Genomic DNA, 23,109 nt, shown 5'->3' with positions numbered 1-23,109 from the left:
CTCCATTAATACTGTATACACGCCGTTATCTAAAGTAGCAAGTCTTTTACGCAGCCCAAAGGATGTCATTCCGTATCAGAATCCGGGTGTCTACAAGATAGAATGCAGTTGTGGAAGTGCGTACATTGGCCAAACTAAGCGCAGCGTTCAAGAGAGGGTGAAGGAACACATAGCAGCTGTTAAAAATCGCCATGTAAACAAATCCGCAATAGCTGAGCACTTGCTGACAACAGGAAGGAATCACTGGATTGAGCTACATAAACCCAAAGTCCTCTCCAACGAGCGACACTATTATCCGCGGATCGTGAGAGAGGCGATTGAAATTAAAAAACACCCTAAAAATTTCAAACGTGAGGACGGGTACAAATTATCGTCTACTTGGGGACCAGTGATTCAAATGTTGAAACCAGCGGATATATCTTCGGACCAGTGTACGGATACTGTGAGTGTTGCGTGTCGTGCCGTGGACAATAAACATTAAACTTTAACGGGTAGCTGCAATTTCTTTGTCTACCCCGAACATTTTTATAAACTAATTTCGGGTAGTTTAGTGGTGTTTTATTAATATATCCGTTGACATTTGTTGGGACGTCAGTCTTTCCGTGACCACAGCTGGTGCAACTCAGCTGAAACGTCGGAATTAAAGGTAAAAACAATGAAATTATATCGCGGTAGACCCGTTTGTGTAATTAAATATGTGTACAAAACGCGAGAGTTTAAAGTGTTATATACAATAAATTGTTTTATTACCTAATTATACGTATTTTTATACATGAAAGTAGAAAAAAATTGGTAATATGAGAATTGATCAAGTCCAGCATAATTCACATAAATAGAATGTAATTCATTGGTATACAATCAATTAAGCCATTTTATGCTGAATTCAATGATACATAGTTAAAAGCGCTCTTACAAGAAAAGTCGAAATAATGCAAAATTGATGATACTAGTCGACGAAATTCAGGACTTTGCGCTCATTATTAGAAACAATGAGTACTTGTTCCAGTAAAAGCGTCTTCTTATCTTTATAAATATCGTTGTAAATATTAGAAAAAGGACTTATTAAATTAGTAATGATTTTCTTTCTGATGGTCGTTTCCGAAAAACCCCGTGAAGCACTGAATGGCGAGCTCTTATTTGGAAATGTTGAGAATTTTACTCTGCTAAACCTGGCTATTTTGTATTACTAATACCCTGTACTTTAGGCATATCAAACTATATTTTTCCTACATACCTTTGAGAAAGAGAAAATCAAAGTAAAACGAACTCGATTTTCTCTCCGAAACAAGTGTCAATTCCTACGAAAATCTACTTAATATCGAAGTCATTTTCATACTCAAGCAATCTGCAACGTTTGCTTATACTGTTGGTATACATTAGTGTTTATGAAATTCTACTATAATTTTTTGGCAATTTTTTGAAAACTACTCTATATTACCGATGACGCGCGCTGCGCCAGCTCAGTGCCGCGGCAGAGCTTGTAGAGGCAGGACGTGTGTCGGTCGGCTCCGCACATTTTCAACGGCGACGACGAGGTTTTTTATCATTGTGTGCGGCGGGCGCCGTGTAAAACGCTATACTGTGTGCGTGTAAACCGCAAAGAGAGACTTTGATCCTAGCACTGTTTTTATAGTATTATAATTTATAATGGTACAGTTTAATAAACTACCGGACAGGATTAAAAATATTTGAAACGACCTGACATTATATATGTATTTATTTGACTCAAGATAGTACTCAGGGTCTGATGATGGAGCCGGAAGGTGGTCACCGGTACCAATCAACCATGCAACTAAACCACTTCGTGTTTAGGCTCGTTTTATTCATCTCAACAAGATCTTTGACACAAGATAGTACTCAGGGTCTGATGATGGAGCCGGAAGGTGGTCACCGGTACCAATCAACCATGCAACTAAACCACTTCGTGTTTGGGCTCGTTTAATTCGGCTCAACAAGATCTTTGACTTAAGATAGTACTCAGGGTCTGATGATGGAGCCGGAAGGTGGTCACCAGTACCAATCAACAATGCAACTAAACCACTTCGTGTTTAGGCTCGTTTTATTCGTCTCAACAAGATTTTTGACTTAAGATAGTACTCAGGGTCTGATGATGGAGCCGGAAGGTGGACACCGGTACCAATCAACCATGCAACTAAACCACTTCGTGTTTGGGCTCGTTTGATTCGTCTCAACAAGATCTTTGGCACAAGATAATACTCAGGGTCTGATGATGGAGCCGGAAGGTGGTCACCGGTACCAATCAACCATGCAACTAAACCACTTCGTGTTTAGGCTCGTTTGATTCATCTCAACAAGATATTTGACACAAGATAGTACTCAGGGTCTGATGATGGAGCCGGCAGGTGGTCACTGGTACCAATCAACCATGCCACTAAACCACTTCGTGTTTAGGCTCGTTTTATTCGTTTCTATAAGATCTTTGACACAAGATAGTACTCAGGGCCTGATGTTGGAGCCGGAAGGTGGTCATCGGTACCAATCAACCATGCAACTAAACCACTTCGTGTTTAGGCTCGTTTGATTCGTCTCAACAAGACCTTGGACACAAGATAGTACTCAGGATCTGATGATGGAGCTGGAAGGTGGCCACGGGTACCAGTCTACCATGTAACTGAACCACTTCGTGTTTGGGCTCGTTTGATTTGTCGCAACAAGATCTTTGACACAAGGTAGTACTGAGGGTCTGATGATGGATCCGGAAGGTGGTGACCGGTACCAATCAACCATGCAACTAAACCACTTCGTGTTTGGCTTCGTTCGATCCGTCGCAACAAGATCTTTGACACAAGTTAGTACTCAGGGTCTGATGATGGAGCTGGACTGTGGCCACGGGTACCAGTCTACCATGTAACTGAACCACTTCGTGTTTGGGCTCGTTTGATTTGTCGCAACAAGATCTTTGACACAAGGTAGTACTGAGGGTCTGATGATGGATCCGGAAGGTGGTCACCGGTACCAATCAACCATGCAACTAAACCACTTCGTGTTTGGCTTCGTTCGATTCGTCGCAACAAGATCTTTGACACAAGTTAGTACTCAGGGTCTGATGATGGAGCTGGACTGTGGCCACGGGTACCAGTCTACCATGTAACTGAACCACTTCGTGTTTGGGCTCGTTTGATTCGTCGCAATAAGATGTTTGACACAAGATACTACTCAGGGTCTGATGATGGAGCTGATGATGATAGACAGGTACCCGTCGCCACCTTCGCGCTCCATCATCAGACCCTGAGTACTACCTTGTGTCAAAGATCTTGTTGAGATGAATAAAACGTGCCTAAACACGAAGTGGTTTAGTTGCATGGTTGATTGGTACCGGTGACCACCTTCCGGCTCCAACATCAGACCCTGAGTACTATCTTGTGTCAAAGATCTTGTTGAAACGAATAAAACGAGCCTAAACACAAAGTGGTTTAGTTGCATGGTTGATTGGTACCGGTGACCACCTTCCAGCTCCATCATCAGACTCTGAGTATCACCTAGTGTCAAAGATCTTGTTGAGACGAATCAAACGATCCTAAACACGATGTGGTTTAGTTGCATGGTTGATTGGTAATGGTACCTTCCAGCTCCATCATCAGACCCTGAGTACTATCTTGTGTCAAAGATCTTGTTGAGACGAATCAAACGAGCCCAAACACGAAGTTGTTTAGTTACATGATAGACTGGTACCCGTGGCCACATTCCAGCTCCATCATCAGACCCTGTGTATCTTCAGTGTCAAAGATCTTGTTGAGACGAATCAAACGAGCCTAATCATGTTACTACATGGTTGATTGGTATCCGTGACCACCTTAATCATCATCAGATCCTCAGTACCAGTTCGTTTTTAAACCCTCGTTGATACAAACTTTACAACCTATAGGTACCAAATGCAATGACGAAACATGTAAATAAGCGAGTAGGTACCTATAATTTCTTTCGAGTAATATACCTTCATAAGTACGAGTATGGGGCTATTCATAAATTACGTCGTTTCAAATGGGAGGAGTGGGGGGGGGGGGGGTCTGGACATCGGATGATGGTAACATGACGTAGGAGGAAACAGATTCATCCGAAGCTTGATTTTTGGATGATTTGAGGGGGGGGGGGGGGGTCAAAAATCGTAAAAATAGATGACGTAATTTATGAACAACCCCTATGTACATTTGCACTGCATTTAGTATTTTCGTACTTACCAAATAACAGTTTTAGAACTTTAAAAGTTAAGTACAGTTAGTGTTGTTATGGTTGATTTCAATATGCTTCGCGAAGGATCAATCAATCAATCAATCAATCAATCAATCAAATTTTATTTGCTAAGTAAGCACAGTTGCATGCATGCAAATACAGTTAGTTCATTTCACTTATAATAATAAGTCACAACAATAGATATACAAAGAATAAAACTAGATATAAATAACACAAGTAAAACAAACAAACAGAAGAAAATAATAATAATAACAGTAGGTATGGATAATGTCAGGTTAGTTTAATACATTAGCAAAATATTCGTCGGTAGAATAATATGGCCTATTTATAAAATAGTCTTTCACTTTCATGTCAAATAATTTCATATCGTCACATTCTCTTAGATCTTTGGTCAACTTATTATATACTTTAATTGCATTATTACTTAAACTTTTGTTGAAGTGTGCATAATTAGAGTCAGGTAGTGCTAGTTTGTCACTGTTTCTTAAGTTATAATTCTGACTTTGGCCAACCGTACGATATGATTCTTTATTACGGTGGATAAACAAACATATACGATACAGATACAGCGATACTACGGTCAAAATTTTATTGTCTATGAACATATTTCTATGTGTGACAGGTACTCTAGCACAGCCTTCTATAATTCTAAGGGCTTTTTTTTGTTTTAACAGGATAGAGTTCATATTATTGACACCGTTACCCCAAGCCTCAATACAATAGCTGATTATGCTTTCAAAATAAGAGTAATAGACACTTTTTAATATATATTTATCCGAGCTACTAGCTAAACTTTTTAATGCATAGCATGCGCTCGCCAATTTCTTATTAACTTTGTCAATATGGATATTCCACCTTAGATACGGGTCAAGATTTACGCCCAGAAAACATACACAGTTAGATTTAGATATAGGAATGTTGCACTCAAAGTCAGGACTATTACTGCAGCGACGGAAGATCATATAGAAGCACTTACTGCAGTTAATTCGTAGACCATTTGCTGCGAACCAGGTTGTCAGCTCATTCCAGCAGGTTTGTACTAGATCGTTAAACGTAACTTCAGAATCGGCATTCAAGACTGTGCTGGTGTCGTCCGCGTACAGATAAGTAGTCCCACAGTTAATGCAGTTCGGCAGGTCGTTTATAAATATTATAAAGAGATCAAGAATGTTTAATCCATCATTGTAGTGCGAGTGTGGTAGAAGGGATCGGCATACTGAGCTCGCACGGCCTGCCGCAGCGCGTAAAATACCTAAACTCGCTCAACGCCGAAATGTAATAGCGCTCTTAATATATATCATTCATACATATTCGCCAAATTCGCGATGACCACCCATGGAGGCCCCGCCACTTGACGTATATTTTTCCAAAATGGCCGCGCCATCAACCTCAACCCACCGTTAAATCTGAGGCGCCGCCATTCAACGGCTTGTTATGTCTGTCCGTCTCCCGGCTCCCCGCCACCATAGAGACCGGGAGCCGGACAATGCCACTCTTAGGGGATATGCAAATATTTAGAAAATGTATTTATTTTAATACAACATAAACATCAAATAACTAAAAGTCAAAAAACGTACTTTTGATTCGAAAAATCACGTTGCGTCCTCTCACCTAACCTAATAGCACGTGGCGCCCGTTTCGACTGAATGCAAGTGAAGGGGGCGCCACTGTCTATCACCTAATAGCAGCGGAGTGGTGTTTTGACTATTAGATAAACCTACAGAGCAATAGTTACTTTCCACCCGCCGTTACGTTTGTCCCCGCTCTCCCCTACATTTCACTTGAACTTGCAAATTTTTCTTATTAAAGCCTGACCATTAATATATGATCATGCGCCATGTTGCGGAATTTCATTGGAACTAATTTCTTACACTGGCAATAATTTTAATGATAGGTTGTCACTGTTGTCAGTGTCATTGTGGCGGTTTACTAAAATAATAATTAAGTGTTGAATATTAAATAATAAATGACAAAAAATGGCCAAAACTATACATAATCAAGAGCGAAACATTGTAAATAATGTAAATAATAAACTGCTGGAAAAGAACCGTTCGGGAAATTAAACTATTTCGCTATGAAACATTTCCAAATTAACATCAGAGCTGACAGGTAAACAAAAAATGTCATTATAGTCTGGTTATTAAAACTTGGTTATTGTAGTGTTATGTTATACACAAGCGAGGAAATACTTAAGTACAGTAACAAACATGTGTTTGAAAAATATTTACTATGGGCAAAGATATACATAACATAGATTTTCATTTTTAGTTTTAATCTTGTGTCGATAGATGGCAATAAATTTACAGTGACTACAAAATTTACTATGACAATAACTCTCTATACACTCTATTCTCTTTGCTTGGGCTTTGGAGACGATCAATTTTATTCCTTGACAATGTAGCAGACCCTATGTAAGGTAATTTTGACCTATGTGTGACGCGTAAGAAAATACATGAATTTTATACGGGAAAAACCGACAATAAAAAAATGTGAACACCGAATATTTGGATACTGATTATGATTAGAGTGAGTAAAAGTATGTAAGTCAAAATAAACGAGTAGCCAATCCACATTGTTCAGACTATACTGAACTGTTGCCATATAAATGAGAATAATAGCGCCCTCTTGACAATGATCATGTATTCCTGGTCAGGCTTTAGCTAGGTACTATAACTAAATATATACAAATTGAAGCTAAGCTAAGGTAAGTTATATAAAAATAACATCATCGGAATACACATATGATTTCAATGAAATTGTGATTGAATTGATTTTGCGCCTTATCGAAAGCTCTATTGAATAGAGTAGTACCTAAATAACGTTTTTCATCTGACGACTTCTGTATTTATTCGGTTTATTTAGTACGCATATCTAATGAATTCGATTATTTAGTTAATTTACATTTAAGTACGTCACATGTGAGATGAACAGACAAGGAGAGCAAGATAAAATATATTGTTTCTCTTCCTTCTTTCAATGGAACGTTTTTTTTTTAGAGTTTCTCTTCCTCAAAGGAGGCTAGTGGTTAACAGGGTTAACACGAAACTCAAAATACTCTCATTTGAATCTTAAAAAAATAACAAGATGGGTCACTGACCTGTCCCAGTAAAGTGAGGTAGTGTGCGTGAAGTGTGCTTGTGTGTGAAATGGGGTAGTTTGACAGAATCTGAAAATTTTCCTCGGGCATACGATCGCATTGTTTCCACTGATAGCCATCATATGTAGGTATATTTAATATAGGTATATTTAATTGTAATAAAATAATAATAATAATAATAGGAGCGATTGAGCGAGGAATATTTCAGGGTGATAGTCTGAGTCCTCTGTGGTTCTGCCTAGCTCTGAATCCTCTCAGTACCTTGCTGAAGGATTTAGAACTCGGTTGCCGGCTTCGGAGAGGGGGTGAAGTCATTTCTCACCTTCTGTACATGGATGATCTCAAATTATTTGCACCAAATAGCCAAGACTTGGTGGAGCTACTGAAAACTACCGAAGTCTTCAGTAATGCCATCAACATGGAGTTTGGTGTCGATAAATGTGCGGTTATGCATGTACAGCGGGGGAAAGTTGTAAATTCAACAAATTTACAACTTTCTGAGACAATGTCTTTCAGATCCATCTCTGAATCAGAAACCTATAAATACCTTGGTATGTCACAGTCGTTGGGTATTGAGGAAGAAGGTATTAGACGGTCGCAGAAGGAGCGCTTTTTCAGTCGGCTCACAAAAGTACTCAACAGTCTTTTGTCAGGAGGCAACAAACTGCGCGCCTTCAACGCCTGGGTAATACCTCTACTCACATACTCCTTTGGCATACTAAGGTGGACTCAGACCGAGCTGGATGCCCTGGATCGGAGGGTCCGACAGCTGCTCACTACACACCGTATGTTGCACCCACGCTCGTCTGTTATGAGATTGTACATCCCACGGAAATGTGGAGGTCGCGGCTTTCTAAAGGCCAAAAATCTCCACAACCGTGAGGTGTACAATCTCAGGAATTATTTCCTCAACAGGGTCAATTTCACCAAACGAGCATTTTTGTCTAATTCCCATGGAATTTTGAAATGCCAACATTACACAAAAAAAATATGCTGATAATTTGATAAAAAATATAATAAACATTAATTTTCTTATGGGATAAAAATATTCATAAAACTATAAAAGTTATTTCAATTTAAAATTTTGGTCGGGGCACGGGAATTAGTGTGTCCATGGGAATTAGATTTTACTAGGACGGAAATTGGAACATGGCACAGGAATTGTTTTCTTAACTTATTTTGGTAGTTAAAACTATTATTTATGTATATTTTAATCTACAATAATATACTGCAACCATACTGAAGTGGCATCGAACATATTTACCTTCTTTAATTTTAGTTTCGGAAGACAAATCTATGAAAGTATGATACACTAAAAACTACGTATCTGACTAATCGTTTCCTTTATTTTAATGGCAACTAATCTCTCTTTCTTAGTAAAATGTACATATTTCAAAACAATACTTTGAGTAGTTTCGTAAACTTGTCCGCCTTACATACAAAACTATTCATTAAAAAGTGTCATTATGTATCTGCATGTAGATAGGTACAAGGTGTTATTCTGGTATATGACCGTATAGGAAATGATACTGAGAAATAAATAGGGGCACAGTGAGAAGAAGTTATTGTGTAAGTTAATCTGAAGAAATCGAATATGCTGCCTTCATAAATTCATAACACAAAGATTGTTTGAACACATATGAGGTAAGGTGGGGTCAGACTATCAGCGGGGTAAGACTATCACTTGTACGGAATCCTCATACTGTTAGTCTTGCCCCGTCAACATAAACTAAGTAAGTCTTACCCCGCCTTACTTTACACATAGGTATACGGGGTGTCCCTGCCCTCCGGGAAAATCTTCAAATTGGTTAAGTAATTTCTCAAAAATATCATAATCTTCCTAAAAAAAAATTCCCCCTGGCACTGACTAAAATAACCGACTTGGTTTCACATTACATCTCAAACTTTTTTGTAGTAGAAGAACTGCGTTGCGAGACTTGCATCTTTTTACATGTAATGTTTTTGATAGGATCCCATCTCTTTTTGTAAGCTGTCCTTCTTTTCGGGTAATCATACCCATACCATACTGATACTATGTATACACATATCATAACTATACACATCTTTATTCATACTCACATCGTACATCGTAGTGTAGTGTACCTTTACTTTCCCTACTAATTTGTAAGAACTAAAAGGTAACGTTGTTATCGCATATATTTCTATAGGATTACAAACTTATTTATGCCGTTATTAGATCTTTAGAACGTGACTAATATTATGATGATTATTGGCTTAAAAAGCTAAAACCGAATTATGTTTCAAATTTGGAACTTGTGGGTATGCTAGAAGTACCTTAGAATAATGATGATTGTGAGCGATTGTGTCAGTGACAAAACTAAGGGATTTTAAAGTGTGATTTTTTTTTTTCTAAAAGAAAATTTTCTAAACGGTCTCCCAGATATTTAAACTTTATACGGCACACGCTGTCATCTGTCAAATTTACAAAAAAAAAACATTGTAAATTTGATTCATTTTGTTTCATGTAACCTTAGGTACAGGTATTATAATATGTAATAATTCCAAAAATAGTTTTATGTTTATATAATATTTTAATATTATAATACGATCAATGAATAAGGTAAGGTGGGCCTTGCCCCACTAGTACGAGGATTCCATACAAGTGATAGTCTTACCCCAGTGTCGTCTTACCCCACCTTACCTTACGTATTAAAATTGCCCGGGTCATTCGGGTCCACCCTGTAAGTATGTACTATAGTACTTATACTAAAAAAACGTTCACAGATTTTCGTGAATTCTTTAAGATTTCCTTAAATGTAAAATAGAAAGATATACGTCATATTATTATTACATATAATATATATTCAATGCCAATATATATATATGTAATAATAATATGACGTAAACATTGCCAATTAACTTACAGTGCCTCCAATAAAAGATTTGTTGACAATATATGTAATACTTTCTAATTCCCGTGCCACTAAATCAGCTGTTTTAGGTAAATATTCCATGGGAATTAGGGCACAGAAATTAGAATTCGTAATAAAAAAATTCGCCAAAAATTTAAATCGTGTTTGACCAAACTGTTATGTTATCGGTTACATAAAGATACATAAAGGGCTCCTAAATATGACAATTGTTATTGAAAAGCTATGTGGGAAATAAATTTTATAAGGCGCCCACCCGGATTCCGAAATACTTACGCGATTTGCTCGAACACGCCGCGGCTTGACGTACATCGGCTTGCTTTAAGAGACAGCCGAATACTGCCAGTACAGGTGAGGCGGGACACGAGGCGGTTCAAATACAGACGTCGGCGGTCAGAGCCCTTTGAGTTTTGCCGACGAAATTGTACTCGCGCGCTCGGACTAAATTTAAACTTCGATCACGAGTTATTTACCACAATGAAGTTAATAGTGTATGTGCTCAGTGATAGTAAATATCATCTAGTTTAAGTATTTGACCCTAAATTAGTGATACTAATGTAGAATTTTTCGTAGGATTTTTCATTATGCTCAAAAGTAGATTCCGGACAGGGCACGGGAGTAGTAATTTGAGCCTTTGGGTATTTTTAATTGTACTCTAGAAACCAATTAATCAGTGAATTCATATGGAACTCGGTGTGAAAGTGTGACTTCTTTATGTAAAAAAAAATGGTAAGTATTATCTGATGCTAACCCGCGATTTTCATCACGGACAGAAAAAAAATCGTGTTCACAAATTGACCCAACAACGAGTGTGGGATGCATCGTGATGTGGTGGCAGCTGACAGGGGCCTCACGCCGCTCTCCTTGGCGAACGAGAACTGGCGCAAACCTGTAGTACTTAGCACCGAGGACCGCAAGGCGGTATGGAAGGATAAGCAGCTACACGGGCGGTTCTACAAGGCCCTCATGCGACCCGATGTAGACCTACCCGCGTCGGTGAACTGGCTACGATTCGGGGAACTCTTCGGAGAAACCGAAGGTTTTGCCTGTGCAGATATATCCTTATAGGGATAAGTTCGCCTTTGTACTTCCATTACTGTAATTTATTTTTGTAAACCTGTGTTGTGTACAATAAAGTGATTACTACTACTACTACTACTACTATATCCTGAAGGACGGTACGGTCGACATTTGTCGGGCATGCCGCCGTCCCGGAGAGTCACTCAGGCATATTATCTCCGGTTGTTCTCATCTTGCTAACGGCGAGTACTTGCACAGACATAACCTCGTAGCCAGAATTATTCACCAGCAGCTTGCCCTCCTATACGGCCTTATGGACCGCGAAGTGCCGTACTACAAGTACCCACCTGCGCCAGTTCTCGAAAATGGTCGTGCCACGCTCTATTGGGATCGATCTATCATCACTGACAGGACTATTGTAGCCAATAAGCCTGACATCGTGCTGATAGATGGATCGCAGCGCCGGACCGTGCTCGTCGACGTCACTATCCCCCATGATGAGAATCTCGTGAAGGCCGAGAAGGACAAGTCCAGCAAGTACCTAGACTTAGCCCACGAGATAACCGCCATGTGGGATGTTGACTCGACGATCATTGTTCCTATAGTCGTGTCAGCGAACGGTCTCATAGCGAAGAGTCTCGACCAACACCTAGAGAGACTCTCGCTGGGTGGTTGGATCAAGGGTCAGATGCAGAAGGCGGTAATTTTGGACACGGCGCGTATAGTACGTCGATTCCTCACTCTGCGGCCCTGACCACCGGCAGCTTGGACCCTGCCCCGCTACCGGCGGCACCCTAGGTTAGGTTTTTTTATAATGTGTTTATATGTATTTTTTATTGTTTTGTAAGTGTTTTTATATTTTACTTTTATATTCATATTATAAAAATACCTAACTTAAGATGAAAAATAAATAAAGAGAATAATAATAATATTCTTTATTGTGCACAATGAAAACATGATTAAATACAGCAAATTAACATAAACTAGTAGTTCGCCCCGAACTAAGAACTCGCGGTTCGCCAAAAAGATCAATTGAATGCAGTGCTACTTAGTCTTAGAGATGGGCATTTCGTAATTGATTCCTAATTCCACGATTACTTGAAATTACTTTGCAATCTGATTACAGATTCCCAGATTACTTTGTAATCTAACAATACCGAATTACTAACTACAATTCCATTTGAGGAATCAGGAAAAAAATTTTCAAATATTACAATTACTAATAGTAATTGGAATCAATGTCGATTCCTCATTACAGGAATGCATTACTTGATTCCTTTCAGATTACATTTCGTACTACTACTATCAAAAGTACATTTCGATAGTAGATATAGATGTTGTTGACTTACTAGGATGCATCTATACCTTATTTAAAGCAGGTGTGCAGATTTCGAAAACGATGACGATGACCTATAAAACGATATGCATGACGAATTTTATGACATACAGCATGGCCGCCATTTTGGATTCCTAAATGGTCATCATTTTCGAAATCTGCGCCCACTAAAACCTATAAAATGACATCAATGACGAATTTTATGACATACTGCATGGCCACCATTTTGGATTCCAAAATGGTCGTCATTTTCGAAATCTGCGCCCCCTAAAACCTATAAAACGACATCTATGACGACTTTTATGACATACTGCATGGCCGCTATTTTGGATTCCAAAATGGTCATCATTTTCGAAATCTGCGCCCCCTAAAACCTATAAAACGACATCCATGACGACTTTTATGACATAGTGCATGGCCGCCATCTTGGAATCCGAAATTTTCATCATTATAAAAAATCTTCATATAAAAAATAGTATTTCATACAATCGCGATACAATAGAGAGCTCTTCAGTCGAGCACCGTGTTCAGGCAACGAAGCTTGCTGAGTTGCCCAACTAGGCACGAGACTGAAAAGCTTGACTACATCACTATTGTATACAATACTTTTTCTACAAGTCAACAAAAATAATACTTTAAAGTCTTTATAGTAGAATCATACAAACAAACCAAACCAAAAGTATATAGCTAAGATACGCGAGTATATAGCCGCGATACCTTCATACTGGTACGCGCCCCGGCCGCCGCGCCCCGCGGCGGGTTGGTCAACGACACCTTCTCGTAACTCATGACTCTCATGAGGCCCTGGTACTTGCTCCTTGCTAAATTAAATTTTTAAACAGTTTTTTTCTCGATTTTAGCCACCGTAGCCTATGGAGACTAACAAGTAACGCTAAGCGGTTTTCGTAGTCTATGGATGTTTACATATTTTTTTACTCTCCTGTTCGGAAAGTTCACCTTTCATAGGCTGATAACCGGGTGGAAAATTGCATTTCCCACCCTAGGGTGGAAAGTATTTTTTTTTTAATTTTTACTTCGAGCAACGGCTAATATATGCCATATTATTCAGTTAAAAGCTCTCATATTAGCTTCCGCGTGACTGAAATTGGCGCCGTTTATATGTTCATCGGATAAAAATCTAAAACCATAGACAATCCGATCTTAAATTGGGACGTGTCTGAAAAGGCCTTAATGTATACGCGCTTTAAAAATAAGTGAAACTGAATGAATGAATGTAATGTAATGATAATATTTTAATATACATTCATTGTCATTTATATTAATTTATTAACAAATACTTATGTTTATTTTATGTATTTAAATATTTGACTTTGAAGCGCCCCGGATGAAACTACCATATTCAAAATTGCTAAACAACGTCACAAATCATCACTGGATATCAAGTGCAATAAATATATAAAAGACGATCAAGGTAGATTACTGACAGAAAACGCATCAATAAACCGTAGATGGAAACAATATTATGAAACACTCCTTAATGAAGAGTATGCTAGTGAGCCACTACCAGAGCTACCACCTTCTGAGGGACCTATAGACTGTATATCACCAACAGAAATAAAACTCGCGTTACGCCAAATGAAGTACCACAAATCCGTTGGACCTGATAACGTGCCGGCTGACATCTGGAAAATATTGGGAGAGGATTCACTACCCTGGCTCACAGATCTCTTCAATAGGATTCTAATACAGCGACAAATACCACACTCTTGGCGCAGGAGCTATCTTTGTCCCATATACAAAAATAAAGGCGACGTCGCTAATTGTAACAACTACAGGGGTATAAAGTTAACATCGCACACCCTAAACCTGTGGGAACGAGTAATTGGAGCACGGATAACGGCGATTGCTAAAACCACAGAAAACCAGTTCGGCTTTACTGCAGGAAGATCTACCATAGAGGCTATACAGACTTTAAGAATACTTATGGACAAATATAAAATAAATAAGGAAAATCTGTATATGGTCTTCATAGACCTCGAAAAGGCATTCGATAGGGTACCGAGAAAGCTGGTATGGCAGTCGCTCCGATCGCAGAAAGTGCCTGAAGTTTACATTGACTTGATCCGAAACATGTATCAGGATGTCACCACCCAGATCCGTAGCACCGCTGGTATAACCCACCCGTTTAAAGTCGAAGTAGGAGTTCATCAGGGATCAGCTCTGAGCCCATTATTATTTAACCTGTGTATGGATTACATCACAAGAAACATCCAAAAGGAGATCCCATGGAGTTTAATGTATGCAGACGACATAGTGCTGGTGGAGAACAACGCATCAGAGCTCCAAAAAGTTTTAGACGGGTGGGTAGCTGAAATCGAAAAACACGGTCTACGAGTGAGCCGCACCAAAACGGAGTTTATGGAATGCGACTTCGGAGGAACTGAGGAGGTTGGCTGCAATCTTGTAGTGGACGGCAATAAAATCCCAAAGGTTTCGCGTTTTAAATACCTCGGCTCTATGCTAACAGATGACTCAAAAATCGATCGAGATGTGGACCATCGAGTTAATACGGCTTGGCTTAAATGGAGAAAGCTGTCCGGCGTTCTGTGTGATAGAAAAGTGCCAATAAAAACTAAGGGAAAAGTATATAAGGCGGCCGTCAGACCTACCATGACATACGGTTCCGAATGCTGGGCAACTTTGAAGAAGCACGAACAAAAGCTACATACAGCAGAGATGAAAATGCTCCGTTGGGCAGGAGGCGTGACGCGCCTGGATAAAGTACGAAACGAATATGTAAGAGGTTCCTTCAAAGTTGCACCAATAGCCGAGAAGGTCAAGGAGGGGCGACTAAGATGGTACGGGCACGTCATGAGGCGAGACGATAGCTACTCCGTAAAAACAGTGCTGAACATTAGCACGCAGCGATCAAGAGGCAGAGGCAGACCGCCCGCCACTTGGTGGTACACTGTCGAAAGGGACCTAAAAACTCAGAATATCCCATTGTTGACAACCCAGGACAGACCGGCCTGGCGCAAACGCACAAGAAGGCCCGACCCCAAATGAAGTTGGGACTAAGGGCAAGAAGAAGAAGAGGAGGAGTATAATTTTTATACACAATAATGGTATATGGATTACGTAATAAGCCATATGACCAAAGGCTTGCCAATCTTGGTTTGACAACCCTAGAGCGAAGAAGAAAGCGTGGTGACCTCATTGAAACATTCAAGATCATACATGACTATTATGACTTACCTGAACTAAAGGACCTGTTTGTTATGAGCAAGAATCATCGTCTAAGAGGCCACAGCTCAAAGATTATTCGAGTTCCCAGCACAAGCAATCCTAGGAAGCACTTTCTATCAAACCGCGTCGTACGCGAGTGGAATAAATTGCCAGAAACAGTGATATGTGCTCCTTCAGTGAATAGTTTCAAAAACAGACTTGACAAACACTTAAACAAAAAAAAATGAACACTAATCGTTAAAAAAACAAGTGCAGTGATATACACGCATCAGCTTTCAGCTGCTAGTGTATTAAACAATATAATAATATAATAATAAATATTTTGCCAGTAGCAACATTTTTATTATCATAAAATAGAAAAAAAAACTAAGTTAAGGCGGGTATAGGTATTTAATTGGTACTAAATAAACTGTTGAGACATTACTTGCTCTGGTTTAAAATGGATTTTTCAAGTGATTCGAGTGACTTAAACATATAATTAACTCCTGAATCTGTTAAAGAAGAAGCAGAAATAGTGGTTGATAATCTTTTACCTGCATCCTCAAAACAAAGATACCTAAAGGCATACGAGTACTTCATGAATTGGAGAAGCGTTAAAAAAGTGAAGTCGCTGTCGGGAAACGTATTTTTGGCTTATTTCAGTGAAATGTCTAAATCAAATCAACCTTCCACACTTTGGAGCAATTACTCTATGCTTAAATCAGTGATGAATACAAAGCATCAAGTGAACTTGAAAAACTTCATAAATACTTACCAATAATAAACCTATGACATTTCCCGTGTTTGACTTTCCTCATAGTCTAAATGAAAAGTAGAGTGTTTAACTCGGGTAAAAGTAACCATCTCACCCTCGAACTATTGGCGCTCTCTCTTCGTTCGAGCGCCAAAATATCTCGGGTGAAATGGTTCACTTTCCACCCTTGGTTAACAATCTACTAAAGAGTGTCACATGCGCGTTTCTGACTTATGAAGCAATTGTTCCTACAATACGACCTAAAATAATAAATGTGTAAACCGAGTACAGTAGAGTCCGGTTAGTACGACTTCGTATATAACAACCAACCGCTTATAGCGACGTAAGTATAAGCACTTGTTTGGATTTAGTATAAGCTACTATGAAAGCACAACCGTTTATTACGACTCCGCTTATAACGACCGATCGCTTTTAACGACGGAAATTTACTCAAAATCCGTCCGTCAAGTCCGGTTACAACGACGAGCGACGTAGTTTTTACAAAGAAATTGTTGGTAAGAAGCTTACTCCGTCCCGCGCACCCATCACCCCTCGCCCTGTTGATTATACGCAGCAAGATGAAATAGTCATGTGACTTTTCGTAATCTTGCAAACTAAATAAAACCCAATTACCATTATTCAATTGAGCTTAAACTTCACATATATACATAATTATGTGTTGGGTGACAATGCAATATTTTGGTAGGTACCTACCTTCGAGCTGATCTGATAATGGACACAGGAGGTGGCCATAGGAACTGTGTGATAAAACAACGTCATCTTGATTAGATCCCCAAGAATTACGACTTATTATTTTACGGAATTCGACTCACTTCGAGTAATTTGCGGATGACGAGTGAGTACGCGTACTTTGAAAAGTGGCTTCTTCTAACACAGACACGTCTTCACACAAGTCTCTCCATTTAAGACAATGTGTTGTACGTAATACTAACGTAAATAAATATTTTAAAAGAAATGTTATTTTTTCTTTTTTTGATAAAAAAACATATTAAAATTGGCAGTTCGTTTAGTACGACGTCCGGTTAGTACGACGTAATATCAGCGGTCCCTTGGGCGTCGTTATAACCGGACTCTACTGTACTTTCATTTGATACCAAACTCGACCATACTTTCTTGCAATTAAAATGACCAGAATAGCAAGACCCCTCACAAATAGCTTTTTAGCACTTTCGGCTCTTCTAGCTCAATAACCAATCTTGTTCGAGCCAGCTCAAAATTTAATGACTAAAATATAATGCCCTCAACTATACGTTCACCCAATTTCATTTAAATTAGAACATTTTTACTTAAGTTATCGAGTATCAAACTATCCTCTGATAGTTCAGCTTAAAAACATCGAAATGCCGGGACGTGCCCCTAGCCAGCCGTGTGTTCAAAGTCGAATGTAAGAACTTCACTTCGCTTCGCTCGCTCGTTCGATAAAAAAACTAAGCAACAACAGGCGGTCTTATCGCTAAAGAGCGATCTCTCTCAGACAACCTTCAGGTAGTAGAAATTATCGAAGGGAAGAAATAAATATAAGGGTAGCAAAAATAAATGAAGTGCAAGAACAGGAAAAAAAATCAGCACAACTAAATATATAGCAATATGAATACATACATTAATGAGATATATAAATATATAAATAAATACATATATACATAAATATATCACACAACACAGAATCAGACAGACAGACAGAATCTAATTATTAACGAGTTTGAGGAAGTGACAGATAGTGAATTTTGAGTAGAACTGTACACACAGTACCTTCATCTGCTTTGGGACTCAATTTCGACTTTTTTAGTGTGTGATGTCTACTTTTTTTAAATAACAATTTAAACATACTTACTATTAAATGTCGAAGTCTTATTAGTAAATCGATTGATCAGTGATAAGCGCGATTTAAATAAAAATATTTTTGCTAGGAGTTACAGGAAAATGTATGAACTCGCGTGCTTTGTCACTAATTAATGTGTAAAGCTTTTTAGATATCTGATAAGTTCCCAACTTACCTTGACCGGTAGATTGAGCTCATGCGTCTCGTTGCCCCGCCAAAGCCGCGACTCCCGCGGTAGCACGGGCAGATCACAATCTATGGCCCCTAGGCGCTCCTGCAGCCGGCCCGCGGAATGCATCCCCCCTACACTTGAACCAGTGTTTAACTTCGGCTTCCTTGCACTTTTTACTACGGCTTTTGTGCTCGTGTATACTTGAGTCGTTGCCCGCCCGGCACTATTCGCTTTTGTTGTTTTACGGTTCGCCTTTGTAGTTGGAGATGCAGTAGTGCTTGCTTCATCCGGCTCTAATGGCTTCAAAGTAGTGTTTGTCGGTAGAATATATACAGTTGTCTGAGTGGGCCGAGTGCTAGGTAACGTGCTAGGCAACGTGCTAGGCGTCGTGCTAGGCAACGTGCCAGGCGTCGTGCTAGCTGACGTGGTATGCAACGTACTAGGCGACGTGCTAAGCAACGTGCTAGGCAACGTAACGTTTTCTGTCGGTTTAACAGTTGATTTACAAAAACACACTCCTGCTAACGATAATATAAACAGCGCAGCCAATGCACTGGGTGCCATATGTGTTTGCACACAGGCATTGCGTCTTCGACCATCCATGATGTTAAGAACTTTTTATTTGGCTTTTGTAAATTTGGCACAAGTAGATTATTCTCTAGTGGTTCTTCTCTCAAGGCTGCTAATCCTGTTAACAAAGAAAGCAATATCATGAAAATTTGCATGAATCGTTCTATTGTTCGAAAAAAATCTTACGATACGAAATAAATTTATAATTGGGTAAAAACTGAGGGTAAGTCCTTTGTTCTAATGAAGGACTTTTAAATAAAAGGTGTAGGTATTTCAGGTGTCCCAGGATCCCAAGGGCGCGATGCACGAGTGGTCTCTTGGCAAAAAAGTCTAAGTATAATTTGACAGCGTAGAGTCCTCGCCTAAAGAGTGCGACCCTCTTTACACCACGAGTGCAGCTCCCGGATAAACTTTATTTATCTCACTTCATCAAAACCTTTCAGTATAAGAAAACCCTCATTAATTACTATACCTACCTTGTAACTTTGTCGCGGGCGCTAATTTATAACTACTGAGGTTTTAAAAACAACTTTTACATAAAATAAGTATGTTTCAATTTTCAAATAAAAATTTACAGTAGTTTAACAATATGACAAACGCTGTATTATCTAATAAGTAGCTATCTACATTTTCTTATAAAATATATATGTATATGTATATGTGACGTCCCACGGTCAAAGGTACCTTATGGCGGGTATGGAGTTATGCATACCCCAGTAATCTACAATAAATAAGCTATCGATAACACAAAAGATCAACCTTCTAGGTTACGTAGTTACAGAGATATGATTTTTTGAAAATAATGTTGTGAAATGAGCAACTTTACGATAGAGAAGTTTTAAGTTTAGCCGCCTAAAAAACTATGTTCCTGAAGTAAGTTACATAGTTGACTACAAATAATAATACCTTATATATCTGAGATTAAAAAAATATTGCGACTTGTTCTGTAATGCAAATAGAAACTTTTGATATCAACTGATTTATGTGTATACTAACCAATCTCTTGAAAATAAAGTTTTATTTCATTTTCACGATTGATTGCAATGAGCTCTCAAGATTTAAATTTTATCTATTAGAAAACGACACTGACAGACAGTTTAAGCAAAAAACAATACCGATTTAGAGGTGAAAATGTATTTTCTGACTTTTTCATATAAAATCACAAAATTGAATATTTTTACTTTTAATGTGACACACAATCAATTTTTCTGAGCACATATGAAAGAAATTCTGTCATTCAAATGAAATAAATCCTAAAACCCCAACTAAATACTATATTTAACCCCTTATGCCACTTTAAACTTACATAACAATAACAGTATTTGCTCCATACATTTACGAAAAGGTACCTTATGGAAATAAATCTAATAATACATCACTACAAATATCAATCATATTACAGTTTATCTTTTATGAATAGAAAATATTAATTTACATTAAACTGCCCCAATTTTAATTAGTTCTTCGTCATAATAATCTTAAAAAAGACCAATAATTTGTATGTAATGAAAAGGTACCTTGTGGTCAAGTTACATGATGAGGCATGATGATGATGGAACAGTTAGGATAAACTAATAATATTTTGGGGTTAAGATGGTATAAATAGTCTATTTCTTATCAATAATATATTTCGGTTGCTATTGAAGATAAGCGGCATTGAGGTTCAATGACCTCAGATATTCCATAAGGTAATGCGTCGGGTATTGGCATTTTTCAGCAAACCAATGGCTGATTTACTGCATGCGACCAAACCAAATGAAGATTATTCTAGTTAAGAAAGACTTGACGAGAGTAACTTTGGTATAATAGCAGTCTACTTGGATTTGTGATGTCGGTCTATGTAAGGTTATAATATTTGCGAGGCGCCCCAACCAGAACTGAAATTATCAAATTAGTTTTGCAGAATGCTAATACAGTTCTCTACCAAACTTCTTTTCCCGTATTGACTAGTTTTTTTGGGAATTTACAATCTTTTTTCCATAAGGTACCTTTTCTACTAAACTCTGAGACGACATTACTAGGCTTATAACTAACTTATAACAAAAATAAAAACAGGTAAACAAACGTTACGCATTAAGGTTTCAGATCACACAATAAAAAAAAATTGAGCATTTTTTCACCTCTTTACAAAACATTTCATATCTCCGAAACTAGAAACCCTCATAAGGTACCTTTTCCCGTGGAACGTCACATATACTTAAGTATATACTATAACATGGAAATAATAAGATACTTACGTAAGAATTCATACAGAGGCTTTCTCAGTCACGTTTTAGCCGTTCATAAGAAGTTGAAAAACAGTTCACATACTTAGTTGATAATCGTCAAACGAAAATTATGTTGTCATTTTCTTATTTCACAAGTTGAGCTAAGAAACGTGACTTTATAAGAAACATTGGCTCGTTTGGAGTACGTAAAATTGTGATGGGGCAAGTTGTTGCCGTTAAAATGAGTAATTTGGATGGGATTAGGTAGTGTTTTGGCAAAAAGTTCGCGCGGCGCAGGGCGGGCGGCTCGATGCGCCGCAGCCTCCGCGACACTGAGGGCAGGCCGCCCCGCGCCGCGCCCCGCTCCACCCGCCACCCTCGCCTGCACCCTCACGCCTGTATCTTTGCTTAATTTTACTATACATGTCTGAAATACAAACGAATTCCTCGACGTGTCAAGATTTAACATGGGTTCTATTTTTAACTTAAAGGATTTTATAAATAGCAATGCTTTCAATTAAGTTTTGTGAGTGTTTAGGTTGAGGTCTCAGTGGAGTTGATGGTTCATTGTAGGGTCAGCGTGATGCGACTGACAAACGACCTCCGACTCGAGGGGCTTCACGGCGGGACCGGCCTGTAAACATCGTCGACGCTACCTGCCCGCTGCCCACTGGGTATTTATTGCGTTACATTCCTCGGATACCGCGCCTAACACAATCCAATATCATGTGGGCAGATTGAAAATATTTTTCCGCTAACGCTGCCACTCATAAAACCTCGCTGAAATGAGCATTGTTGGTCGTGTAGAGTATAAATATGAAGCACGCCAGTTTGCCGGCATGTCCGTATAATTAAAAATTTCGCTGAAAACTCTTATAGGTCTACTCTGATACTCACATTTGTACTGTTATGGAATAAGATCGAATTTTGTGCTGAAAAGATTTAACGAGATACAGCTGAATTACTGTACCATCACTTAATGATCCCTGCATTAATGAGCCCAATGATCTCTCATCAATATCGTTAAAGCCTATTTTTTGGACGCGATAGCATTGAGTATATTGTGCAATAAAGGAGGAATGGTAAAATGGTAAATAAAGGGCTACGATTTTCAATAGCAAATAAAAGAAATAGTTGTTAGAAAGTGGAAATACTAGGTAGATTTACTACCTAATAGGTACCTACCGATTTTAAGAGAAGAAAAAAGTATCCTGGACTAGATTTATTTAACAATGTATAATAATATCTCTTCCCTATAATTTATGTGCATTACGAAAGACGCTAAAAATGCAAAGGTAATATCCGGGTATGAATTTTGTGAAAATTTTCCTTTGCGCTATATATTATCACACACCGCCAAACCGCATTACACGCGCAAACGTTGTAGATTGTGAGAAAATCCAATAATTATATCACCATATCAATTACTCTGTTATTTGTTAGTCTTGATTATGATCTACAATAAAGATTTTTGGAATAAATTGTGGTTTGTGCTTAGCTGATTAATCGATCGGTGTATATGTCGCAGTCAAAAGTGTGAACTGGTCAAAAGAACTTTTAACCGACAAAAACAGGCAAAACTGCTTTTGACTGAGCATGTTGGTCAAAAGTAGTTTTACCTGAAAATCATTGGTTAATAGTAATTGTGACTGTTACTATCAGTCAAAAGTTCTCCCAGAGATAGGTAGGTTAGGGTTATTTTTATTTTGCTACGCCCAAAAAACGAAACTGTTCCCAGAGATAGGTAGGTTAGGGTTATTTTTTTTTTGCTTCGCCCTAAAAACGAAACTGCTGCCAGAAATAGGTATGATTTTCAGGTAAAAC

At 38.5% G+C, this 23,109-nt stretch overlaps 1 protein-coding gene across 2 annotated transcripts in view; it reads right to left on the bottom strand.

Annotated features, from left to right (window-relative positions):
• Positions 1–22,030, bottom strand: part of LOC134789926 (neurogenic locus notch homolog protein 2-like) — an 82,905-nt gene extending 60,875 nt beyond the window's left edge. Inside the window, exons 1-2 of one of the 2 annotated variants that reach the window (XM_063760634.1) lie at positions 18,904–19,208; positions 18,512–18,867 (exon numbers count right to left, since the gene is read on the bottom strand). In XM_063760634.1, coding sequence (XP_063616704.1) covers positions 18,512–18,867; positions 18,904–19,111 — 564 coding nt within the window. In that variant the 5' untranslated portion in view covers positions 19,112–19,208. Of the gene's footprint in view, positions 1–18,511; positions 18,868–18,903; positions 19,209–21,315 lie in introns of those variants that run through there. The other variant, XM_063760635.1, reaches the window with a different exon arrangement.
• Positions 22,031–23,109: the final 1,079 nt, after the last annotated feature.

The sequence above is a fragment of the Cydia splendana genome, chromosome 4 (assembly GCF_910591565.1).
Source record: "Cydia splendana chromosome 4, ilCydSple1.2, whole genome shotgun sequence".
Lineage (NCBI taxonomy): Eukaryota > Metazoa > Arthropoda > Insecta > Lepidoptera > Tortricidae > Cydia > Cydia splendana.
This window is presented reverse-complemented; position numbering and strand designations above follow the sequence as displayed.